This window comes from Gekko japonicus, unplaced genomic scaffold (genome assembly GCF_001447785.1).
Source record: "Gekko japonicus isolate JY-2015 unplaced genomic scaffold, Gekko_japonicus_V1.1 scaffold551, whole genome shotgun sequence".
In the NCBI taxonomy this organism is placed as follows: domain Eukaryota; kingdom Metazoa; phylum Chordata; class Lepidosauria; order Squamata; family Gekkonidae; genus Gekko; species Gekko japonicus.
Window position 1 is genome coordinate 875,784 of NW_015160851.1, and position 24,101 is coordinate 899,884.

At 42.6% G+C, this 24,101-nt stretch overlaps 1 protein-coding gene across 1 annotated transcript; it reads right to left on the reverse strand.

Moving 5' to 3' along the window:
- Window positions 1-2,877: 2,877 nt before the first annotated feature.
- LOC107118550 lies at window positions 2,878-16,869 on the reverse strand. Its single transcript, XM_015420917.1, has 6 exons — window positions 16,794-16,869; window positions 15,225-15,494; window positions 11,769-12,011; window positions 8,932-9,069; window positions 7,117-7,236; window positions 2,878-4,203 (listed from the first exon to the last, which is right to left on the reverse strand). The coding sequence occupies exons 1-6, from the start codon at window positions 16,852-16,854 to the stop codon at window positions 4,022-4,024; spliced, it is 1,014 nt and encodes a 337-aa protein (XP_015276403.1). The 5' UTR covers window positions 16,855-16,869; the 3' UTR covers window positions 2,878-4,021.
- Window positions 16,870-24,101: the final 7,232 nt, after the last annotated feature.

Below are 24,101 nucleotides of genomic sequence, written 5' to 3' on the forward strand. Positions count from 1 at the left end.
GTTGGGATTACGAAAGCCTCCAAGGGTGCCACCCATTTTGGTATTTTCTTATAATGTTGTTCTTTTATTTTATTCCATATTTTCATTAATGGACCTCTTATTATATGGTTCGAGAAGTTTTTATGCACATTATCTTTCTCGTACCACACATAGGCGTGCCAGCCCATGTGCAGATCGTGTCCTTCTAACTTAAGTAATCTTTTATTTTCCAGTAGGACCCAGTCCCGGACCCAACCCATTGCAGCCGCTTGGTAGTACATATTCCAATCTGGGAGGCTGAGTCCTCCTTTGGTTTTTTTCTCTTTCAGAGATTTTAGTTTAATTCTGGATTTTTTCCCCTGCCATATGAACTTCCTAGTCATCTTGTTTAGCTCATCGAAAAATTTATTGTTTTTTAGAATGGGAATACATTGAGCTATATATAGTATTTTTGGCAATACGTTCATTTTTATTGTTGATATTCTACCCATAAAGGATATTTGTAGGTCTTGCCATCTTAATAGGTCCTTTTGGGTCTCTTCCAGTATTACCTTATAATTGTTTTCGTATAAGTTGTTGTTGTTATTTGAGATGTTTATACCTAGGTATTTGATTTTCCTGACAATTTCTACATTTGTATTTTCCTGTAGTTCTTTTATTTCTTCCTTGTTACAATTTTTTGTTAAGATTTTTGTCTTATTTATATTTATTTTGAGGCCGGCTACTGCACCATAGTCTCGTATTATTTTGAGCAAGTTTTTTATTGAAGAGTTTGGATCTTCCAGGTCTTCATCCTTAGTGCGACTTATTTCTGAGGGCTATGCTACACATCAGGATGAGGAACGGTATAGTATAGCCCAATCTTGTCAGATCTCAGAAGCTAAGCAGGGTTGGTACATGGATGGGAGATCACCAAGGAAGATTCTATGGAGGAAGGCAATAGCAAATCACCTTTGCTTCTCGCTTGCCTTGAAACCCCTTGCTGGGGTCGCCATTTTGGTTGCAACTTGATGGCACATGCATATATACATATGCAGTACATCTGGTTTACGGGGTCTTTATGAACAAAACAGAATAGCAGTTACCTCACGCATATGATCAGAGATTTATTCCCTGAAATTGGACTTTTCAGATTTCACTTGCAAAACTGAAAAAAATAATAATCAGAATCTCCAAAATATTTCCTTTAAAATTCAGCTATCCTCAATTGCCCAGGCTAGCCCAATCTTGGAAGCTATGCAGGTGTCGTGCCCCGGGGTGGCCCCAGGCCCTGGAGGACCACTAGCCGTGCTTGCAGAGGAGTCAGGAGGGAAGGGAGGAAGAAGCCTGGAGTTCCATCACTATCAGAGCCTTCTGCCCCGGGGTCAACAGCCGATCCAACCTGTCTCTCTGAGTATCCAAGCCGGTTGCCACCGAAATCCTCCCCGACTCTCGTCATCTTCCCTCCTTTTATACTCCTTTCCCCCTTCAGTTATGTCACTGCTCCCTCAGCATGCCAATCACCCCAGCTGCTTTCTCTATGGTGCATTTCCACCCCAGTCCGGCCCCCCTGGGTTTCCCTGGGACTCCCTCTCTGGTCCCGTCCCCCTGGGTTTCCCTGGGACTCCCCTCCTGAGCCGGGATGTATGCAGGCGTGGTCCCTTCAGGGGAAGACCCGGGGTCTGATGCCAGCTGCCGCAGCATCTCTTGCCTTCCTCTCTCTGGTAAGGTCGCGCTTCTCCAGCCTTTGCGCAGCCAAGACCGAGTGCGCGTGCCCCGCCTCTCCCAGTGATGGCGCGGGCCGGTCTCGGGCTGTCTCTCTGTCTTGAGCTGTCTCTCTGTTGGGGGTGGCCGCCATGGGGATCCCAGGCACCCATCTTTGGCTTCCCCAGTGCCGGGGCGGTCTCCGGCATTGTCACGGTCCTTGGCATCCCAGGAACCCATGACGTGGTGTGTGCTCTGTCCTCCGAGGCGCATCATGGGTCCAGTGCGGGTCACGCCGCAGTGGCCTCGGAGGTCGCTGAGGAGTCTGCAGCGGGACAGCAGGGTTTGCCCTAGTTATTACTTGGATGTGTGACCACCAAGGAAGTCTATGGCTGCTATGCAGGCAAGCAATGGCAAACCACCTATGACTGCCTCTTGCCTTGAAAACCCTATGGGGTTGCCATAAATTGTCTGTGACTTGACAGCAAAAAATAGTTTACATTTTTTCAATTATACAGTGAAAGTACATCTTGTGAGTCCACATTCATAGACGATGGCAGTAGTGATTAGAGGAATGTTTTCAGACAATGAGTTGGCACTGTGGACAGAGTTCTAACAAAATAGGATTGGTTAGTCATCACTCGCTACTGTATTTACAAAAGCACCTGCACTGCACTAGAAGCTATATAAGAACCAAGGTCCCTGTCTACTGGACCTCAATCCTAAAAGAGTGGAGTGATTCTCAGAAGCAGAGAGTGCCTCCCCATTAGTAGTATTTGGTAGACCGCTATGGACCTTCTTTCGTACAATGAGATAAGGAAGCATGGGTAGAGCAACAAAAGGAAGACAGGACATGGAAAGAAAAGGCACACAAAAGGAAGAAATATAGAAGAAAGTAAATAGCCAGTGGGAAAAGGACAGAGAAATATGAGCACATTTTCACTATAATGAAAAGTAACTGAAAGTTATCACAAAGTGGTGCTAAGTACCCTGTAAAGAGACTTATGAAAAACCAAGAGACTAATGAAAAACCACACAGGGGGAAATAATATTGCCATTTCTTCTGAACTTTCTTTAAAAACAAATATATTTTAATATTATTTACCTATACATGCACCAGGTCCTAAGAAAGCCAAAGAAATATTTGATGGGAATGTTCATTCATATATTACAAGGTACAACTATTACTTGTCCACATGAAATGATATTCCCGGACCAGATGATTTTTATATCATTATACCTGTCGAGTGCAAGTAGGCTAGAAGGTGGTACGCCTTATAATAATTTGTTATAACTAAAACTATTTGTATTCATTCAGCTAATTTCTCCACAGAGAACATGTAGAATACAATATCCAACTCAAAAGAGCAGATGTAATTGCAATTTTCCAGGCAGCAGCCAAGCCATTATATCTAAGCAGGGGCCAAGGCATTCATATCACAAAAAGAACAGTTGCACTTGGAAGATGCCTGCATTTCCCGAGCCTTGCACTCAGGAAGCTGGAAGGAGTTCCACAACAGAGAAGCAAAGTAATAAAACACCTGCAGCAAATCACCAAGCCCTCAAAAAGCACTACATGGCTGCTGAGAGCTGGGAAACTGCTTGGCCCAGCATTCTATTTATGACGCAAATTCTATCCCCCAAAGGGGGGAAAAAACAAACCTCCTGTTCTACACTGCTTGTGAGTCCCACACTGTGAACTAGCACCTGGATAGTGAAAGACTTGGTGATTTTCTGCAAAAGTTATGCAGTAGTGAAGCCAGGGGACCTCTCCTTTCAGCCTGTGATAATGAGAACTAAGTAAAGGGTTTAGAGCTGGAAGTGTGGGTCATGGTACAGCAGGCTTCAGAAAGCACTGATGTCAGGCATATATACGCAGGGTCCAAGGATCAGCAGTTCCATCATTCAAATCCAGGAGAGCAAGAGGTTGGCAACATTCTCTGTTTGCACATCCCACCTCTCCCAGGTTATGGGAGGCCACTGAGGGTGTTCCACCCAATGGTTTCAAAATCTAGGTTCTAATTGCAGGATGAAATCCTGGGATGCCCACGTGGGAAATTTGTAGCCATTCCGCTTAAGCAGAACAAAAACTAGAGGAATTTTTTTTAAAAAACCGGAAAAATAGAGATGGGATCAAAGGAGAAAATTATCAAAAGCAGAGGGTGGAGCATTCTTAAATCTGGATCTCATTGCTGTTAAAAGAAGCATCTGTGAGAACCATATTTAAGTAAGTAAGTTACAGGCTTGGCTTTCTGTATGCAGGTGCTTTACAAAGGGCAGTATTATTATGAAATGATCACTGGAATGAAGAAGCACCACTTCTCAGGGCTTCAGGATGGGACAAAGGGAGCACATCTGATCAAGCATCAGCCGGATCAGGGAAACAGTCACCCACAGCTTCCGGGGGTGCAGTGTCAACCATGACCTCTCGAAACTCCATTTCTGTCACAGCCTCTGCCTCTGTTTGATGTCCTGGTTCTGTTTCAGGCTCCACCTTGGAATTTGGATCCATTCCAGCCTCTGGTTTGGAACTCCCAGGACCTTAAAGGAAACAAATTGGTGATGGAAATATCAGGCTTGCTGCTCCCCAGCTGAGCACAGGGCCTGCCCCCACTGCCATCAGGTGTTTCCACACCACGGCTCAGCTGGTCAGTGGGGAAAGGGGGAGGCAAATGGGGGGCATCACCAGTGACCTAACCCACTGACATCACTCCCCACGTGCCCAGAAGTGACACATCACCAGGGAATGCTAGGGACACTCTGGCATTTTCTCAAGCACATTTCTTCTTGTGTGGCTGCTTACAGACTGATACAGAGAAACTATCTTTCGTACAACAGGGAGTAACAAAACAGCCCTTATGCTCCAGTAAGATGGGGAATAGGTAGAAACCAGATCAGAGCTGTTTCAGTGGTGGCACAGTGGTTTTTATGGCTTGTTTTATTCTGGATAATTCTTACCTTGTGTTTTCTATTTATTTATTTATTTATTTTTATTTTCTGTATTTATAGCCCGCTCTTCACGCAAGCGGGCTCTGGGTGGGTAACAAGATTCCAGTAATGTTGTTCTTGTATTGTTTTTACTTTGTGAGACACCTTCAGTTTATTTATTTATTTGCTTGATTTATACCCTACCTATCTCCTTCCTGGGGACCCAAAACGGCTTACACTGTTCCCCTCCATTTTATCCTCACAATGACTCTGTGAGGTAGGTTAGGCTGAGAATGTGTGATTGGCCCAAGGTCACCCAGCGACCTTCCATGCCAGACTAGGTACTTGAACCCGAGTCTCCCTGATCCTAGTCTGACACTCTAACCCAGGGGTGTCGAACTCATTTGATATGAGGGCCAGATCTGACATAAATGAGACCTTGTTGGGCCGGGCCATGTGTGTCATAAAATGTAATGCCAGGTAGCGGAGATATAAATTTATAAAGGACACAGACAAACACAGTTAAAGATTTTTAAAACTTTAAATAAAACATGCTTAAAACACTAGCACTCTTGCAATATTTTTTCTATTTAACAGTCTCTGATAACTGACACCTCTTGCTCTGAATTATTGCATCAAAATGTCTGTGCTGTAGCAATCTTGAGTATGCTGTTCAGGTGTGTATCTGTAAGCTGAAAACCTACTTTTGATTTATTGACAGTCATTATAGAAATTTCATGCTCAGTGTTCTGAGCCTAGGACCCAGGAGAAAACATGAAATGGCTGGGCATTGCAAGCTTTTGTACATAAGTTGCTACATGTGCGGTCAAGAACATGAGAAGGCATCCTGACAAAGACTGAGGGCTGTTTGTTTGTCTACAAAACTATAGTCTTCCCCAGCCTTCTACAACTTCCTACAAAGGAAATATGCTGGGTGAACTTGGTCTGGATGCACACTCTCAGCCTAATCCACTGGCTTGTTGTTATTCCTCCTCTAAAATAGTTCACATTGCTTTCTTACTGAGAAAGACTGGATCATGAGGGCATGAACACAGTGAAAAGGGGGAGGGAACCCAGTTGCACCCAGGAGAGCCATGGCATAAGGAGCCCAACAAAACATACATACAACCACCATAAGGAGCCCAACAGAATACACACACACTGTAGCAAGGCACACAAAAGCTCATACCTTGAACAAAACTTTGTTGGCCTTAAAGGTGCCTAGTATTTCTGCTGTGCAATTGAGGCAGCCCAGCAAAGCAAGCTCTCCCTCATTCCCTCCCTCCCTGCCTCCCTTCAGGGAGGAGCCTCCACTAGTGGAAGGAAAGAAAGGCTTCCCTTTGTCTCCTGTATACGATTGAGGCAGCCTGGCCAGGAAGCGAGCTCTGGGAGGAGGAGGAGGAGGAGCCTTAGCCAGTGCTTTACCAGACTCTCTCAACTGAACAGGAGAGTCTTGCCTATCTATCTCTCCTGTGCGACTGAGAGTCTGGTAAAGTAAGCTGTGATGTAGCAGCAGCAGAATTGGAAAAGGAAGCGGGAAACAGCCAGGGCCTTGTGGACCGTATTGCAGCCCTCCAAGGGCCTGATCCAGCTCCCGGGCCACATGTTTGACACCCCTGCTCTAACCACATTGGCTTCATTTTCTGTGTAGGTAGCATATACATTTTCTATATAAAGAATAATGTACAGAATAGCTTTCCATGCCAATTACCCATATTGCATACAAAGACTTTAGGAACCATCAGAGTAACCCTCTACTCAATGCAAACAGCCTGTGTTGTGAGCTGCCACCATACAGCACCTTTTTCAAGCGTCTTTGCATCATTGGATATATCTGAACTGGGCCTACTCAAAGGATACTAAGAAGGGGAGGGCACTTCCATGGCCGCTACCCATTGTCTCTGCTCTTGTTTCCAATAATGCCCAGGGACAGCTGGTTTTAGAAGCATCTGCACAAGTTTTCTGTGGCCCCAGAATGTTGAACCAGAATCAACAGATTGAAATTAAATCAAAAGAGTTTTTGGATAAACATTAGGAAGAACTTCCTGACAGAGCAGTTCCTCAGTGGAACAGACTTCCTCAGGAGGTCATGGGCTCTCCTTTGGAGGTTTTCAAGCAGAGGCTAGATGGCCATCTGACAGCAATGCTGATTCTGTGAACTTAGGCAGATCATGAGAAGGAGGGCAGGAAGGGTTGCATCAGTGCTTAATTCTTGTGGCCCTTTCTTACACGCCCAGGGAAATGCTGATCGCCACTTTGGGGTCAGGAAGCAATTTTTCTCCAGGCCAGTTTAACCAGGGATCCTGGAGGGTTTTTTGGGGTTTTTTCCATCTTCTGGGCATGGAACAGGGGTCACTGAGGGTGGGGGGGGGAGGTATTTGTGAATTTCCTGAATTATGCATGAGGTTGGACTAGATGACCCTGGAGGTACCTTCCAACTCTATGGTTCTAAGCACATCTTGTCCAACTGTCCTTTCCTACATATCTTTGCTAGCAAATAATAGTTTCCCAAACCAATGTACTCACCTGGATTGGTGGTGCTGGCAGCAAGGGCATCTGTAGCGTCACAGTGGTCTCCATTAGGGGAACTCTTTGGTCCTTCACTGGAAATGGCAGACAGGGTGATCCCCTCATCCTTCTCATCTTCTGTAGGAGAGCATATTGAGAGGCTGAAAGGACCCAACCAGTCTGACCTATCAAAGTTTACCATCACCAAATCTCTTAAATCTATACTCCCATTTATCTATAAAATCTACAAGACAGACAACAGAATCCCTATGCAATCGCATAAATAGCCTCTTCAAAAGTGCAGATTCCTGTGGATAGCCGTGTTAGACTGATGCAGCAAAACCAAAAATAGATTACTTGGCACCTTAATTACTACAGTGGCATAATAAACCTGGTAGTCTTTAAGGTGCCATAAAAATCCTTTTTAATGTTTCCCACTTCCAAATGTGTCACACCTTACAAAGCAAAAGGGGAGGGGGCTACTCTGAAAAGTTTACACCCTCAATTCAGATGAGGGAGAAAAGGAAAAGGAAAGGTGAATATATAATAGGATAACAACTAAAGGCAAATGTAAAGCCAACCTGTGATATTAACCCCACTTAGAGCTAGATAAGACTTCTAGGTTCCTCTCTGGACTAAGATCAATGGATCCAGATTTCCTCATCTGTATTCTGCTGAACTTCTGGAGCATCTACTAGAGTGTGGTTTGGGTGCTGAATTCCTTGAATCTGGTGACAAACTTAACAAAACTGTGTGTGTTCCAGTGGTTTCGTTCTACTCAGAGACCTCCTGCAGATATATCATGGTGGCATCGTTATGCTTCCACATGCCTGGATGCCCCTGGTGTTTGTGATGAAGCCTCTTCTGGTGTTAAAGCCTATGGAGCCATATTGATTTTTTAATTTATATTTCATGTGCTTATAGTACTACAATAGGAACCATCCCAATGTGGTGAATCAGTGAAGGGATCCATTCTCTTGGAAGTGTAGAGTTCATGTAAGGAGGAGCATGAAGCTTTAAAGAAAGATCTGAGTAGGCTTGATGAGAAATTTGGGCAACGGATGACACATTATCTGTAGGCGCTCTTCAAGCAAGCAGGAAGCCTAAGGGCCGATTCACATGTTATAAAATCCTTATGTTTATGTGGGTCCATGATTTGGATCAGGACCATGGCATTCAGTTAGAAGAGGAATAAGCCTTCCCCTGTGTGCCATTTTCTTGGGCTGAAATGGCCATGGAGGGTTGCTATTTGTAGTGTTGTGGAAATGTACTGGTAGCAGCATATCTATATTTCCCAAACCAGGACATATGGTTGCTCCCCTGGTCCATTTAGGAAAATGGCATGCAGGAGAAAGCTTAAACCTGCTCTCCTTGCACACCAGGGTTCTGATTTGAATCAGAACTGTGCCCACCTGGAAATAAGGTTCTGAGCATGGAACTCCAGGGTGCATCTGATTGAAAGGATTCATATTGGCCACTGGGAGGACACAAGGACTTAATAATGTGTGAATTAGCCCTGATCAGAGGCAAGTAGGGGGAATGGAGGGACACACAGGGGACTCTACGTCATGGAAGGTGATGAAATCAAACCCTAAGAGCAAAGCGCTTTTGTGGAAATGTAATAAGAATAAAATATCTAAAAAGTAGAAAAGGATGAGGACAAGGATATTTTTTTGCAAGTGATCCGAAGAACCATATTGTGACTGACTGCAAACTCTGGGTTGTCTGGCTACAGTGGATATGCAACTAGGAACACTGGGATGAGCTCAGATTCTTCGGTGAGAATCATCTCAAAAGGAAGGTGATGGATGCACCATGCAAAATGATACTTACCTGCAGGCACCGGAATGAAGTTATGTTTGTTTTTCATGCAGCAGCATGTGATCAGGGACACAATAATGGACAAAAGGACTGCAGCCCCTCCAGACGCTGCCAGAATGACGAGGAACAGAGGGTGCTTCAGAAGATCCCCTGGTTGAAAGAAACAGCCAGTGCTTATGCAGTAAAAACCCAGGAAACCAATGCTTGCTCTCCCGATAGTCAATCTCAAGCCAATGGGAGGAAATGGAACTCATATCGCTTAAAGGGTAAAGGAATGGGCTTTGATCCGCAAGATCCCTTGCGTGATTCAAGTCTCACTTCTGCTCAGAACTCTCTAAGGAGCCATGGGCAAACCTCCCCACCTGCAATATAGAGATAACAGTACTGGCCTACTGTACAAAGCTATTGTAAGGATTACAGTGAGATAACATGCATGAAGAATGTTGGGCATAGAAAGTGATATATTAATGCCAGGTATTGTTATTTTTTTCAAGCAGGTAGATTATTTTGAAAAGTGACTACTGGTTTGCTTATCTAGTAGGCAACAGTTGGAAGCGGATGTCCTTTACTAGATAATGCAAGATTTACACATCCCAGATACTTAAATGCCAGTCTCTAAATGCCTCAGACCTGCCTGTGTAGCTCAGGTGGTTGTTTAGATAGTAGAGGCTTTAAAAGCTTCCCTGTGCTCTTTTCTTCCATATATCTCTTTCTTCCCAAAGGCAGGAATAACCCGCCCACTAGGTGACCCTAGGTGATTGCCTGGGGCACCACTGGTGAAGGTGCGCCCACCAGCCCTTTCCCTACCCTGCCACCTACCAGTCTGCCCTGGGAGGCACTTCCTGTCCAGTGGAGAGCCACACACACAATGCTTAGAAAAAACAAAGCTCAGTCTCTGTTCTAATAATATTTTTAGTGTGCAGACGGGATGTGCATGAAGGGAAGTGGCACGAATAGTGCAGGATGTTTGGTGGCCCCGATGAGTTGCATAGAAACATTTAGACAGATAGGCACATTATAAGCCCCTGTGACACTATTTGCTAAGACTTGCAGCTGTTGCTACAGCTCCTCAGATTGCAGGCTGAAATGAAAGAGCAGAAATAGCTCTCTGTGATGGGGGGGAGGGGGGAGGGCACAGCACAGCTATTGAACTGTAAATATCAAAGCCATGCACGACTGCCTGCAGTTAGCAGTCTGTGAGCAATCCATTGACTGAAATCCATTCAAAACATTCACCAAGTATGAATAGCAAAGAAACTCCTCCGGACTTTTGTTGTTGTTGTTTAGTCTTACTGGTCCAGGGCAAAAACATTAATAAGCAGAAAAGATTGCCTATATTGTGAATGATTTACTCATTTTGCATCTATGAATGAGGCCAGATGGAGGAAATTTAATTGTAAGCTGCTAGTAATTGGTGATTATTTTGGAAAGAATAAACAAGGATTAGGAAAATGTTAGGGGCAGTGTCATTTGGCAAGAATACAGATGGATGCTCTGACTATTGTGGATCTGGGAAAATGTTCAAATTAATGGTATCTGTGTTGAGAGACAAGGTGAATGGGGATTTCAAGGTAGAGGGTATCCTTTAGACAAGGGAAATAAATTTGACACATTCAGGTATGTTTCAAGGCTAGAGGATTTTGATGTCACAAGGAGCAGAACTACATTAGCCTATGGCCCACCTGTATGGGACAATTCAGAGGTCTCTCTTCCCACTGAAGCTGAGTCAATAGCAGAAACAGTCAGGGACCAATGCTCCCTCTAAGCTGCGGAGTCCTGTGAGCAATAATTCCACTTTGTGAGCTACTGGCATTAAAGTTGTGAGCGAGCCATTTGGCTACTGCATAAATTAGTTTGCTCTGTAGCGATCCTTCCTGAGCTGAGACAAAAATGTGTGAGACAGAGGCTAAAAAACTGTGAGCTAACTCAGACTAACTCAGCTTAGAGGGAACACTGTCAGGGACCTGTGCTAGTGTTGGAGCGAAAGACTGGACATTGGGGGGTGCTACAGTACTCCGAGTATAGGTGTTATCTCCTTGAATGGGATGCCTCTCTTTGTCTTACCCTGGGAGCTGCCCTCTGACCCCTCCTCTCTCGCTCACTTTGTCCTCCCACTCTCTCCGCAAGGCCTTCCATGGAGACACATGTCTCTGCAGGCCTCTCCTGCAGATTCAGTGCCCTCATACTCCCACACCCATGATGCCGGACAAGCTGGCCATTCACAGTAGGGAAAGTACTCTTTGGATTAGGCTTCTCTCTCTTCTTTTGACTGCAGCCTGAATGTGAACTGGATCTACTTGAATAAATGTAAGTTTACCTTTTATCTGCAATACACGTCTTGGGAGATTTATCTACTGCACTCAATATCATGCTTCTATGACTGGGCAAAATTCTGCTATATTAACCAAATATCCCAATAGCTACTTTGTGTAGAAAGGAAGAGAATTGCACATACAGGGTGCTATTAATTGAATTAATGTGGCAAGTGGAGGGAGGGTGGATTCATTCTTAATGCACGTAGGGGAATGTGTCCACAGACTGCAGCTTGGGTCCTGTGCAGTGCAAGTGGAGCTGCTCTGCATCTGTGCTGGATTTCCTTTCTCTCCCTCCTGTTGCAATCTTCTGTCCCACCCAAACTGTGCCATTTGGGATCCAAGGCCATACTTCTGCCAACTAGTGGAGGAATGTCCCCTCAGTAATACTCTGTGTACATATATCCTGGCATATCATCTTGGTTATTTTGCAATGTCTGAGAATCCCTGAAATGCTAAATAGTCACAGAGAAAACCCAAAAGAAAATATTTTCAAGAAATCTACAGATAGAGACAAGGAGAGGTAGTATAGCTTACCATCATCACACAACAGCTCAGTGGAGAAGTTAGTAGGAGAGTTTATTCTGTGGCAGGTCAGCTTTCCACTCACTCTTTTTTCCAAAACAATCTTCCTTCCACCATCCTTCACACAAATGTCTGAATCATTCAGATGGCTCCCATTCAGGGTCCAATAAACATCACTAGAGAGATCACCCACTTCACAGGATAGCTCTGCTTTTCCACCAGGAAGGCAATGGATATGGACAGTTGGAGGCAGCTCTAGGCAATGGTATGGTGACAACCAAATAGGAGGAGAAAAGTTAATTTGACAGGACATTGGTCTATGTGAATTTGACCCAGTGGAAACAGTGGCCTCCGACCCAAAGAATGTTATCCTTGCTCAAGTCTTATTGAAGTCAATGAGAATTTGTTTAAGTTAATTGCAACATGTACAATGGATTTCAGTGGGACTGAAATGTGATTGATTTTTCTCTAAATGTGGAAGAATAGGTCCCAGGGTGGCTCAGTGACAGCGCACGTGCTTGGCAAGCAAAAGGTCCCAGGTTCAATCCCCTGGCATCTCCAGTTAAAGGATCAGGCAGGAGGTGGTGTGTAAGGCCTCAGTCTGCGACCCTGGAGAGCTGCTGCTGGTCTGATTAGACAATACTGACTTTGATGGACCAGCAGTCTGATTCAGTATAAGGCAGCTTCATGATACAACTGCTATGCTGGAGCCAAGCTGGTCTGAATCTGAATCTGGCTTTGCCTGGTTGGGGGATTCCCTGGGAACCGTATGTGTATGCTACCTCTGATTTCCAAGGCAGAAGACAAGTGGGCTATAAATGCAAGAAAGAAATATAATAAATAATTTGTGGACTCCATGAGCTCATGACTGCCATTCCTTGATCATTCTGGATCATTTTTAAATGCTCTGCGTATTTGTCACTTTGTCCCAAAGCTTGCAGTGGGAATATTCATGGGGCCAAATTCCATACAGTCTGTGATCACAATTTAAACATGAATTAGAGGGAAGGCACAAAACATTCATATAGTATATTAAATCATAACTGAAATCCCTAACAAAGCTGTACCCACTAGGGCACCAATGCATTTGTGATGTCAACTGTAGTTCTCAATTTTTGCCATTAGGTGACAGGAGGGAGCACAAATATAGACAGCCTTCCTCTGAACACCACTACCAGGAAGCCTTGTTGTCAGCAACTGGCTGACCACTGTGTGAAACAGGATGCTGGACTAGACTAGAGGGGCTATGGGTCTCAACGTTCTTCTGTGTTCCTAAAATTTCTCTTTTTTTGTTAAACACCACGGGGAATGAAACAGTGCTCCATGACCGGCAGTGCAATCACTGGCCTCATCCTGGCTATGGCCCTACTTGAGAGTTGTATTTAAATGAGACTGGCTCCCATACACGGTGTTCCATTCCTTCTAGATCCAGACTCTTTTTTGGTATTTTTTTGAGCTGTCATAAGTGGACCAGCCTAGCCTACCATGCTTTGTTTTACTCAGGCCTTTAAAAAAAAAAAAAGAGGTGCCAGAACTCTCAAGAGGGAAATGACGTTTTCAATCTGTGTACTGATAAACTCATGAACTTTTGAACATTTTAAAAAGAATTTTATCAAAGAGGTTCCGGAGCTCCATTCCTGCGTGTGTGTGTCCCCCCCCCCCCCGGGAAAAAAACCCCGGTTTTTCTCCGGTTTTACTCTCAGATTTAATAAACTGCCATCCTACTATTTATTTATTTATTTATTTATTTATTTATGTATTCCAATTTATACCCCACCCTCGCTGCCAAGGCAGGCTCAGAGCAACTTTGAACAAAACCCTTTCCTTCCCAGAGTCCTTGCAATTCCTATCAAAAAGGAACTTGGTAATAAAAAGAGTGATGGTTCTTCTGTACAGTGTTTCTAGCAACCAACTTTTAAGGGTATTATTTAATTCTTGTTAGCCGCCCTGAGCCCACTTGGAGAGGGGGGTATATAAATCTAATAAAATAAATAAATGCATAAATGCATAAATAAACTTTGTCAGTTCCAAGTGTTATTCCTTTACTTTTGTTGTTTCTGAAACAGGATGCTATATCTATGAGCTCAAACTGCAGTTAATAATGGAGGAATGCTCAGCACAGATTTTTTTTGGGGGGGAGAGCCCCCAATTGCAATCAGATACTTGAGATCTGTGTCACTGTTTCTCTATGCCAGAAACTTGTTGACTTCTGCCTCTCCTGCAAAAAGGTAACAGTGGCTGCGATCAGAGGAGCTTTTTGATCAATTGTCGTTGCTTCTCCCCAATGGATCTAACGTGCGTGTCCAGACAGCCACATCTAGCTACTATTCCCCAGTCATCGGGTCCCTGAGCTCAACCCCGAGTTTCCTGACAACACAGACAGTCCAGTATTTATGGATCCTCCTGGTTTCACAGTGCTTCTGCAGGTGTCTGATCACCCTCTTGAGGGGTGAAGCCTTTTGGGAAGTCAGATTGCTCATTTCCACTTTTGTCGGCATTTTTTAAAGCTTTTAGCGATGAGCACATAAGCAGTTATTCACCCAAGGCTCATTTGACACTGCTTATGCGAGCCCAGGAGTGATCAAGCAAGGACGGGCAGGAGAGCGAAGAGAGGCAAGGCAGACGTGTAGGGCTGGAGCAGGAAGCCGGCAAGAAGGCGGCAGCAGCAGCAGACTTGATGCCGCAGAGGAGCTGCCAGTGGCCATGGTGATCAGCGTGATGTCTGATCACGATTCTCCCGGTACAAAAAACACCTGGACCAAGTTAGAGGTGCTTCCAGACCATGCCAAGCCACCTGTCTGATGGCAGCCAGTGTTGGATTAAACTAGACTGAGGGCAAAACAACACAACAGCTCTATACACAACCAATTATTTGCTTAAATTTCAGCCTAGGTTGCATTGGGCACACGGTGAAATGGATCATCTGAAAAGTTTGTTGTGAGTACAACCATAACTGGCATGCTGCTGTTCAGTCTACATTTGCAAATTGTTCTCAGTCATAACCAATTGGGTAAAGCATCTGGCAGTTTTACAGTTGTTGTTTGGGTGGGGCTGTAGGGAGGGGAGGAGGTTGTACTCAAGAGACAGCTGAGCATACAGGCCTTGACAGTGCGATCCCATGCAGAAGTAGCCCAGTCTAAACCCACTGATTTCAATCAGTTTAGACTGAAGTAAATCTGCATAGGATTACACAATCAGTCCAGTAGAAATCAGCCTCCCTGAGCCTGCTTCAGTGGGGAGGGTGGGGTATAAATCAAACAAATCAAATCAAATTAGAAAACAGAAGTCTGAATTTAAACTGAATCCAAGTCCTCCAGTTGTTCTTAATGCTGCAATTGTGCTCGGGGATAAGCCCTAAGAATATCAGTGGCACTTAATTCTGTGGAAACATGCTTAAAATCATACTCAAAAGCCATAGCTGTCAATTACACTCTTAGATTTTGTTGACTAGAAAATAACCACACTTACCAAGTACTCTCAGGAAGAAAGTTTTGTTCTCATTTTGAGAAAGAAATTGATACATCCCTTCATCACTTTGTGTTATGTTTTCCAAATCCAGAGACCCATTTCTCAGGCACATCTGCCGTTTACCATATTTGAAACAGTCCTTAGAGTTGACTGAATGGGTCATTCCATTTATGGCTACTGAGAAATAGCTTTGATTTTGAACTTCTAGTGGGAAGACAATTTTGCTGCCAACGATTCCAGTGAGCCGTTCTATGTCAGCACAAGCCCTGCCTGGAACAATCAGAAAGCACAGTAATTATTTTTATGTATCCCACACATCAGCTTTATCACTGGCCCCTTACAAAAGGCACTTGTCCTGCTTCAAAAGAAATTTCTAGGCAAAATGACCTGTATATTGAAAGCCTATGGGATATCTAGGAAAGGGTGACATTACATCCATTAAAAGGTGGCATTATCAAAGAGCTAACACTGTTATCTTTAATATTAAAAGATGAGAAAACTTTATATTAATTGATAAATACATATTTTCACCATGTAGCTCATAACTCCAAAACTGCATTTCATCTGAGTAAAAATCCAAGGCTCTACTAAAATAAAATTGTCCAGGAAAAAAGCACTCGTGGGGGGGGGGCAGCAGGTTACATACTGAGAGCAAAAACCTTCATTCATGAGTTAATCAGTTTATATATCAGATTTAAATTAGATATGCATCTTTTTAAAGAATATTACTTGCTGATCCATTATTACAAACTACCTCAATGTAGCTCTTAATTCTGACAAAGCATTTAATATGTTTGGAAAGGACTACGTAAGTTGAATGTTATGAAATTAAACTACTGTTCTGTTTAAGCAAACACCTGTACTCACTTCAATATATACCTTTGACTGGCTCATTCATAGATCTATAAAAACCAAAAATAGTTTAATGACTTTGTATGGTCCACAGATTTATACTGATAGCCCTGCAAATTAATATAGCAAGAAAGTAATTCCACCTTCCTAACGCTATTAAAAATAAAAAATGGTATATGAATGGGTTTTGTAAACCTAGACAATTTTAGATTCCCTTGCTATAATTCATTATCACTGCTTTCCAAATTGTGTATCGATGCACAAAAGGACCTGAACTATAATCTTCCAAAACATTGGATAGGACCTTAAGACCCACTGGAAACCTATATAACACAGGCACCTGAATGATTTGACAATATTATTCTCTACTGCTCAAAATTATTTGCTCAAGGTCACATCGACAGACAAGAATAGGACCCCAAAATCCGTGTCTTCCGTCCTCCCTTTCCAACCACTATACTGCATGCAGAGCCTCTCAATCCCTCTACTTCTTTTGCTTATACAAATGCAATATATCAAGGGATCTAGTTAAAATTATGAGAAAATCTGTCTTACTTTGGACTGACTGCCTCTTTTCATGCTTTGGCGACTATGACACTAGTATTTTGCCGAGTCCTATAGACTCCTTTTACAAGGAAAAAAATCTGAACAAAATAATGGCTTTTGCTCACCTAGGCAAAGCAATGCCAGCTTTATAAAGAAAACCTTCCCACTTACCATCAATAATGGTCAGAATCACCAGCATGCATGGCAAGAGAAAAGAAGAACTGAAATCCATTTTAAACCTCTTCTTTCATCGTGTGTGTTAAGAAGAAGACCTGGCTATGCTGTTAAACCAATGTACTTCTCAGGAAATGATGTCAGAAGCAGGAACAAAAAAAGAAAAGAAGAAGAAAAACTCATGCTGGAGGGATGTACGACTAATGTATCTAAACAAAGCAGAAGAGTGTTTGGTTGACTGGTTTTGTGCTGTAGCCACAGCATCCTGATGATCTCTCACTATGGTCTTGTACAGAGGAATCAGGGTGTATAAAACTCAGGAGAGGTGCTGAAAGAGAGACCTGAGCACGACTGTTCCAACCCTAGCTAGGAAGAGTCCCAAGCAAATCCTGACATTATTCCCTCATTCTTGCACTCATCAGTATAATGTGAAGTATGACATGAAAGATAGAGGTCCCAGTTCTGCTAAAGTTAGCCATGACTTAAGTGCACTGGCTTGTACCTAAAGATTCCCTTGTGCTAAGTCAAGAGTCTTCCTCCAACAGACAAAGCCATCTTCTGATGAAGGAAGGCTTGGCAGATGGAAGTCATTGGCTCCAACCAATTGAAAACAGTGACAACAAACCTGTTCAATTAATTTAAGTTCTGTTGTGTTTAAAGGGAATGGATCAAGACTAACATAAACTGAATCAATACCCAGCCCTCCCCAACTAGTGCTCTGTGGGGTAAATCTCTGTGCATATTATACTATACAGAATTTATATATTTTGTGCAGCGATGAGAGCTGAACAAATTCTGTATCTATAGGAACAGAGCATACTCAGATGGAATGGCATCCTTTTACTGATACAGATTGTTATCTGGACCATAAATGAAATGTGTCATCTGTGAATTGCCAAAATTAATCATAATTAATTGAATGAGTTGATATGGAAACCTGCTACTAGCTTGCACTTGGTTGTATGTAGCTTTGTGTTCCTGCTGCTGCTGCTGCTGTAATTAGCAATTATTAAACATTGAAGCACCATCAAGATATATGCTAGATACTACTGAAGAACACAGAACCTGTGCTCCCGAAGGAGATGTTATTGAAGATTACATGTATTTTTGCTATTATATCACATAATCTAATGCCTTGCTCTCCTTCCCTCTGCTCCATGCCCATCGTTAGATTGTTCCTGTCTTGGAACAGAAACCCGTTCTTGTCTTCTCAGACTAATCTGCTCATGATGTAAAATTACAGGGGGGTAGTAGAAACAAAGAGGGAATGGAGGTTTAAATGACAAGGTAGCTATATCCAGCACTGGTGAATTCTAGAGCACTAAATGCAGACGATGATTACCAAAGCATGTGCAGGACAGGACAGAGGATCATTCTAATAATCTGCATGTCATTGCAGGTTAGATCATGCTCTTGAATTTTAAATACTCTGCTCTTGACCCTTTTTCTTTGCTTTAAACTGCACACACTTTTAGGTCCTCCCCCATGCTGCTCCCAGAGCCTGTGCACCCTTCTTCTCGTTCAGTCCTCTCCTCAGAACCTGCTTGCTCTCTAACTAAGCTTTTCAAAACCTCCATAAATGTACCGTTATCGTACTTCTGGCTGAAAGCTAACTCTGTTGTCCCCTGTTATTGCAACTGTTTCATTAAGCCCTAATATGTGATTTGATTTTTTTAATTGTTTTTCTACCTGAGAAGTGGCTCACAGGAAAATACAAAAATCATCTCTCTTTCTTAAGCCGTGAGTCCTCTGGGTAAGGATCATATTACTTCTGTATATCTACACACTTCCCTGACCTGGATAGCCTAGGCTAGCCCTATCTTCTCAAATCTTGGAAGCTAAGCAGGGTTGGCCCTGCTTAGTATTTGGATGGGAGACCACCAAGGAATACCAGGGTCATGATATGGAGGCAGGCAATGGCAAACTACCTCTGAACATTTCTTGCCTTGAAGGTGGGGTTTCGGTGAGCTAATGGTGGCTGTGTCTCCTGGGATCTCCCAGGGATGCGGCTTGCAAACCAGCAGTTAGAGAGGGGGTGCGAGTGTTCGCACCCCCTGGGGGCCCTTGTGAAGGGTCTCCAGTCATGGAGCACTGAGGCTCGCCTCTTTCCCAGCACGCTGTCGGAAAATTGAGGCGTCCCTTTGCTCCGATGGTCTCTCTGCTGTGTTCCGGCAAGGACTAAGCTATGCACACCCCATCAAGCGAGTGGGGGTTGAGCAGCAAATAAGCATATTTGTTGGCAAGATCTACTTGATCTACATATGAAGAGTGAGTAAAGTTGAAATGAAACAACAAAGCAAAAGCCCCCCAGGGAAGGGGGAGAGGGGACTCTCCTCCACTAAGAACTATTTATAAGTGTTATGGAGCTAGAAGAAAGGGGGGCCATGTTTAAAAGCGGCAATGGACTGTACGGAGAGATTCCAGGAGGCAGTTAAGCATTGAAGCAACTTTTCGGGACTTTGGCAAACTTTGTAAAAGTAAACATCCTTTAAAATGGTGAGATGATTGATCACTCTCAATGTTAAAGAAAGCTTTTTACTATTGTTAAGCAAATTTTTCACAAGCTGTATGTGACCTCCAACCCTTGGGTTTTAGTGGGGTTTCTTTTCTTTCTCCTATAGTGTGTAGATTCCCTCCCCAATGTCATTGTAGTTTTTAGTAAATGCAAATAAAAAATCCTTTACGGGGGGCCATAAAAAACCAAAAACATTTCTTGCCTTGAAAACCTTATGGGGTCACCATAAGTCACTTTCCACCACCATGCCTGCACACTACTAAAGAAATGCACAGTAGTAGCAGCAGTGATGGTAATGAGCTTCACATCCAAATGGATCAGGGCTTGCATCCCATGAGATCTGTAAGCAGAGCAACACTCATGAAATGAGACTTTTCTGCCTCCTCCTCCTCCTGGTGCAGCCCACTGAGGACTCAAGGATGTTGTTCCTGAGAATCAATGAACCCTCATGAACAGGGCAGGAGTCAAAACTGGGGTCTGAAGTGGGAAAGAGAATACCCAGAAATCACCTCCCTCTCAGTGATAAGAGACATGCTTTTCCATCCTCGGAAGAGACCATAGGCAACAAGCCACTATTTACACCGTCCCTGTTCTCTACTATTTCTATAAGGCTATAAGTTTATGTAACATAGATACAGTACTCTGTCTTATACTGAGTGAGACCCTTGCTCTATCAAGTTCATTATTGTCTACTCTGACTGGCAATGGCTCTCCAGGGTCTCCGTTTGATGTCTTTCCCATTACCTGCTAGCGATTCAACGTTGGACCTTCCATATGCAAAGCAGATGCTCTACCACTGAGCCACGGCCATTTGCCAAACATTATAGCATACGAGCTATATGAATAAAAGCAGTTGTACTCATCTTATAGCAGCTCAGGTCTCTAAAATGTAACTGAGGTTCATGGACATAGAATGTTAATGCGTGTAGAGGCCGTGGTAGATCTTGTACCTATTTTGCTGATGTTTCTCACGTGGCATGTCTGCCTCATTCCACTGGACCAGGATGGGTAGCCCATGTTTCTTTATTTGCAGCATTTCTTGTTTGCCTTTCCCCCCCCCACCAAAAAAAGGCAGGTCACCAGTGCAAGAGGTATCTTACATGTTATTTTACTCATCGGAATTGCAAGTATCAAGCTGACAGCCTGCAAGTTAATGAGCAGCCACCCACCCAAACCTATCTATAACCTGTGTTAATGGCTGAAGGTCAGGACAGCTCTATTTTGTCTCTAACATGCACACACACACCGGGCGGGGAAAATCCTCCCCATGATCTAAGAGGCGACAAAAATAGCCTTCTGTGAGAAAGGCAGTGATCTGAATCGCCAGACATCTGCAGACCAGTGGAGAGTGAAAAAATATATTTGCAATTAGAAAGTCACCCATGGGTGCACTTGTCCTCTATGTTTTAGACTAGGTGCCGAGTAACTGCAACCACTACATGTGCTAATGGGCTGTTTTCTCCCATCCTACACAGATGTAGAAGAACAAAATCTTGACATTCTATGTCGTATATTGACATTCTGGAAGAATAGGGATGGGAAGAATTAGTTTTCTCTTAATCAGACTGAAGGTACCAATTTGCTATGGCCAGTTTCCAGATGATCAACCAATATGTGCCACTTCCATGTAAGCCCCTAGCACTCAAAGTCTGTAAGACCTACTGCTATTTCCTTCAGTACTGAATAGTACGTTCATTTATGTGCATGTATTGCATGGAACCAAAAAGAATGCAGAGGAGTGGAAAGTCATAGAGTTGCACAACACAAATCAGCAGTGGATAATTCACACATTTGTACAATTCTATGACCAGAATCAAGTAATTCAGAAACATTAAATCTGGAGAATAATTTGGAAGATGAGGTGCCCCATTAGGATTCCTGAGAGAAATGCAAGTAGCAGAACAGGCAAATGGACAGCATACTACTGTTTCTTACACTGTTGCCATTGTTTCAAATAATAATTTCTAATGTTAGTCAAGGGGGGGAAAGGGTAAACACATGGATACTATGTATTTAATTAGTTAATACTAGGGGCACATAAATTCCAGGAGACTAATGAGGAATAAATTTGTTGCTTTTTACATCCTTAGTTATTCCTGGTTGTTTTCTAAACTCTCATTTGTCTCTTCTATGTATGATTTCTTTTTAAGCGTCCAAAGTTTCATGTGAGTATCAGAGCTTCTGAATAACCCAGGGCAAAACAAAATAAAATATAAACAAAAGTAAGATTTATTTGAAAAAAATTGAAATTAATCCAGACATATAAGAAGTTTTTAAAAACTTTCTATGAATACACAGGCAGTTTAAAACCTTAACAATTCCATTAACATTACAAGGCATATTATCTGGAAAACTACTTGAAAGCTAGTAAGTATAATTCTCCACCAGATTAGCAAAAAGACACCAAGTGGATTTAAGAGGGAAACCTTTACAATTGATACTAATAACTATATTTCAGGAACCATGTTAAAATTAACTCAACTTTTTGACCTGATAAAAGTTTGGCAGGCTACAGGGTTATTTATACAATCAAGAGGCCTGTAGGTTTGCTATACCATGCTAGCTTATTTCTACATCTTGGTCATATTGAGTGATTGTGAAACAGTTTCTGTTTATAGCTTTAGCATTTAGCAAGTGAATGTGTATGTGTATGTAGCAGTGGTTTAAGCAGGAAAGAGACTGAGAGTCAGCAGTACTGAGATCTCTATTTTCAATTTTGGCAAAAACTGTTGGTCAACTTTTCCTCCTTTATTTTTAACAAAATGAATATGTGGTTTTTGGTATATGAAACATAGAACAGCCAATTTTAAACTAAATATTCCTTACAGCTTGATCTATGTAGGTGAACGCATTCTCTCCTTTCAAAAAATCAAAACCTTCTAATGGGGTTCAAATCAAACAATGTACATGCTACTCATGAAAAATGTTCCCTGCTACTGTACAGTTTGTTACACATCTAATTAAAATGTAAATCAAATGTATATACTTTAGAATGTTTTCTTTATTGAAAGAACAATCTGAAACTCTTGGCCAAATATATGTCACCTATACCAGATAGATGATACCTAGAACCTCTTTCTTGCTATTTGAAGCTCATGTTTATTTAGTTGCTCAGAAAAATTGTAAAGTTTCACAAATGTGGGTGGTGAGACATCTTTTTCTAATCTATAGAATTTTACATGGTGAGCACAGTCAACCACCGTTCCATTTAGGTTTACACATGTAGTCACAATGTACAGTGAGCACAGTCAATCACCGTTCCCATACATCGTCAGTTTAGGTTTACACATGTAGTCACAATGTACCCGTGATCTGTTATACATTCAGATACTTTTAACTTTGACACTCCCTACCATGCTTCAGATGTTTAAAGTCTAGCTCAGAGCATATATGTGCCTCATGTTTATTACATGTCATTGTCAAGTTCCGCTATCTACAGAATGGCTCAGTCCTGGCACAACCATTCTACATCTACTTTACATTAATTGGAATCAGTGCATTCATGGTAGAGGCAAATATTTTCATGCTATTCAATCACAAGTTTTAAAGCTAAATTCTTGCAAAAATGAGGTATCAACAACAATTACAGCAACCAGGAATAATAGCCAGATATCCCAAAGGACAACCATGGTGTGCTAGGAGTGATTCATAGGTATGGAGACACAAGATACTATTCCAATACCAGTTCCATTTATGGGACAGAAAACCAAATCTGTGTAATTTCTGAATCAAATTGAATATAGTGAACTGACAGCTCACTAAACAGAGGTGGGCTGACTGTCAGCGGGGCCTTTCCCTAGTGCTCCAGTCCTTCACAAAATTAAGTTCATCCCACTGAATTTAATGGGCCTTCGTATGCACACAACAGCCTGCAGCATTACTATAACCTAAACTTTTAAAAGCTTATATATTTCTCCTTCCCAAACAAAGTTAGTCAACAAACAATATAGATTTCTTTTTAAAATTCAGGGGAAATATAGTAAGACTGGATATTAACACGAATTACTGCAAATTGTACTATACATATTGAGCCCATGTGTAAGCAGTGTAATGACACATGGGTGAAACAACAGTTTTTGCACCATAATGAACAGGCAAAACTGCTTTTCTTTGCCACCTATGACTTTAGAAAATTGCAAGAAAATTGCAAGATAATTACACAAATGTTCTTGAAAAGCCTCTGTCCATCTGCTAAACACTCTATATCTTCTATGATTTGAGACAGCACACTTAGTGTGATTCTCTGATGTCAGATGATTTCAGGCTTCCAATTGTCTCCTCTCCTGTCACACAAATGTGCCAAGTAGGTAACACAAATGCATTTTGTTCCCTTAATTCCATTTCATGGTCAAAACATCTGTTAAGTTTTAGAAGAATACAGCAGCTGTCACCATTCAAGGGAATGTCGTTCTCATTATTCAGCAAAAGGCAGTTTTGATAACAGAGGCACAAGAACTCTTCACATCCATTCACAAGAAAGAGATTTCTTTACCTATACCGAACAACAATATAAATGAGAAAGAAATATAAACGAAATAAAATAAATACATAAAAATGCCAGGATGACTGAACGGAGGTACTAATATATTGGGCAATATGGATTACAAGGGGGGACCCGCGATACTCGCGGGGGGGGCAGTCTCTCTCTTTTCCCCCATTCCCTCTCTTCCCCCCAGTCTCTCTCTCTCTGTGTCTCTCTCTCTCTCCCCCCTTCTCTCTCTTCCCCCCAGTGTCTCCCCCCCTTCTCTCTCTTCCCCCCCAGTTTCTCTCTCTCCCCCCCAGCTCTCTCT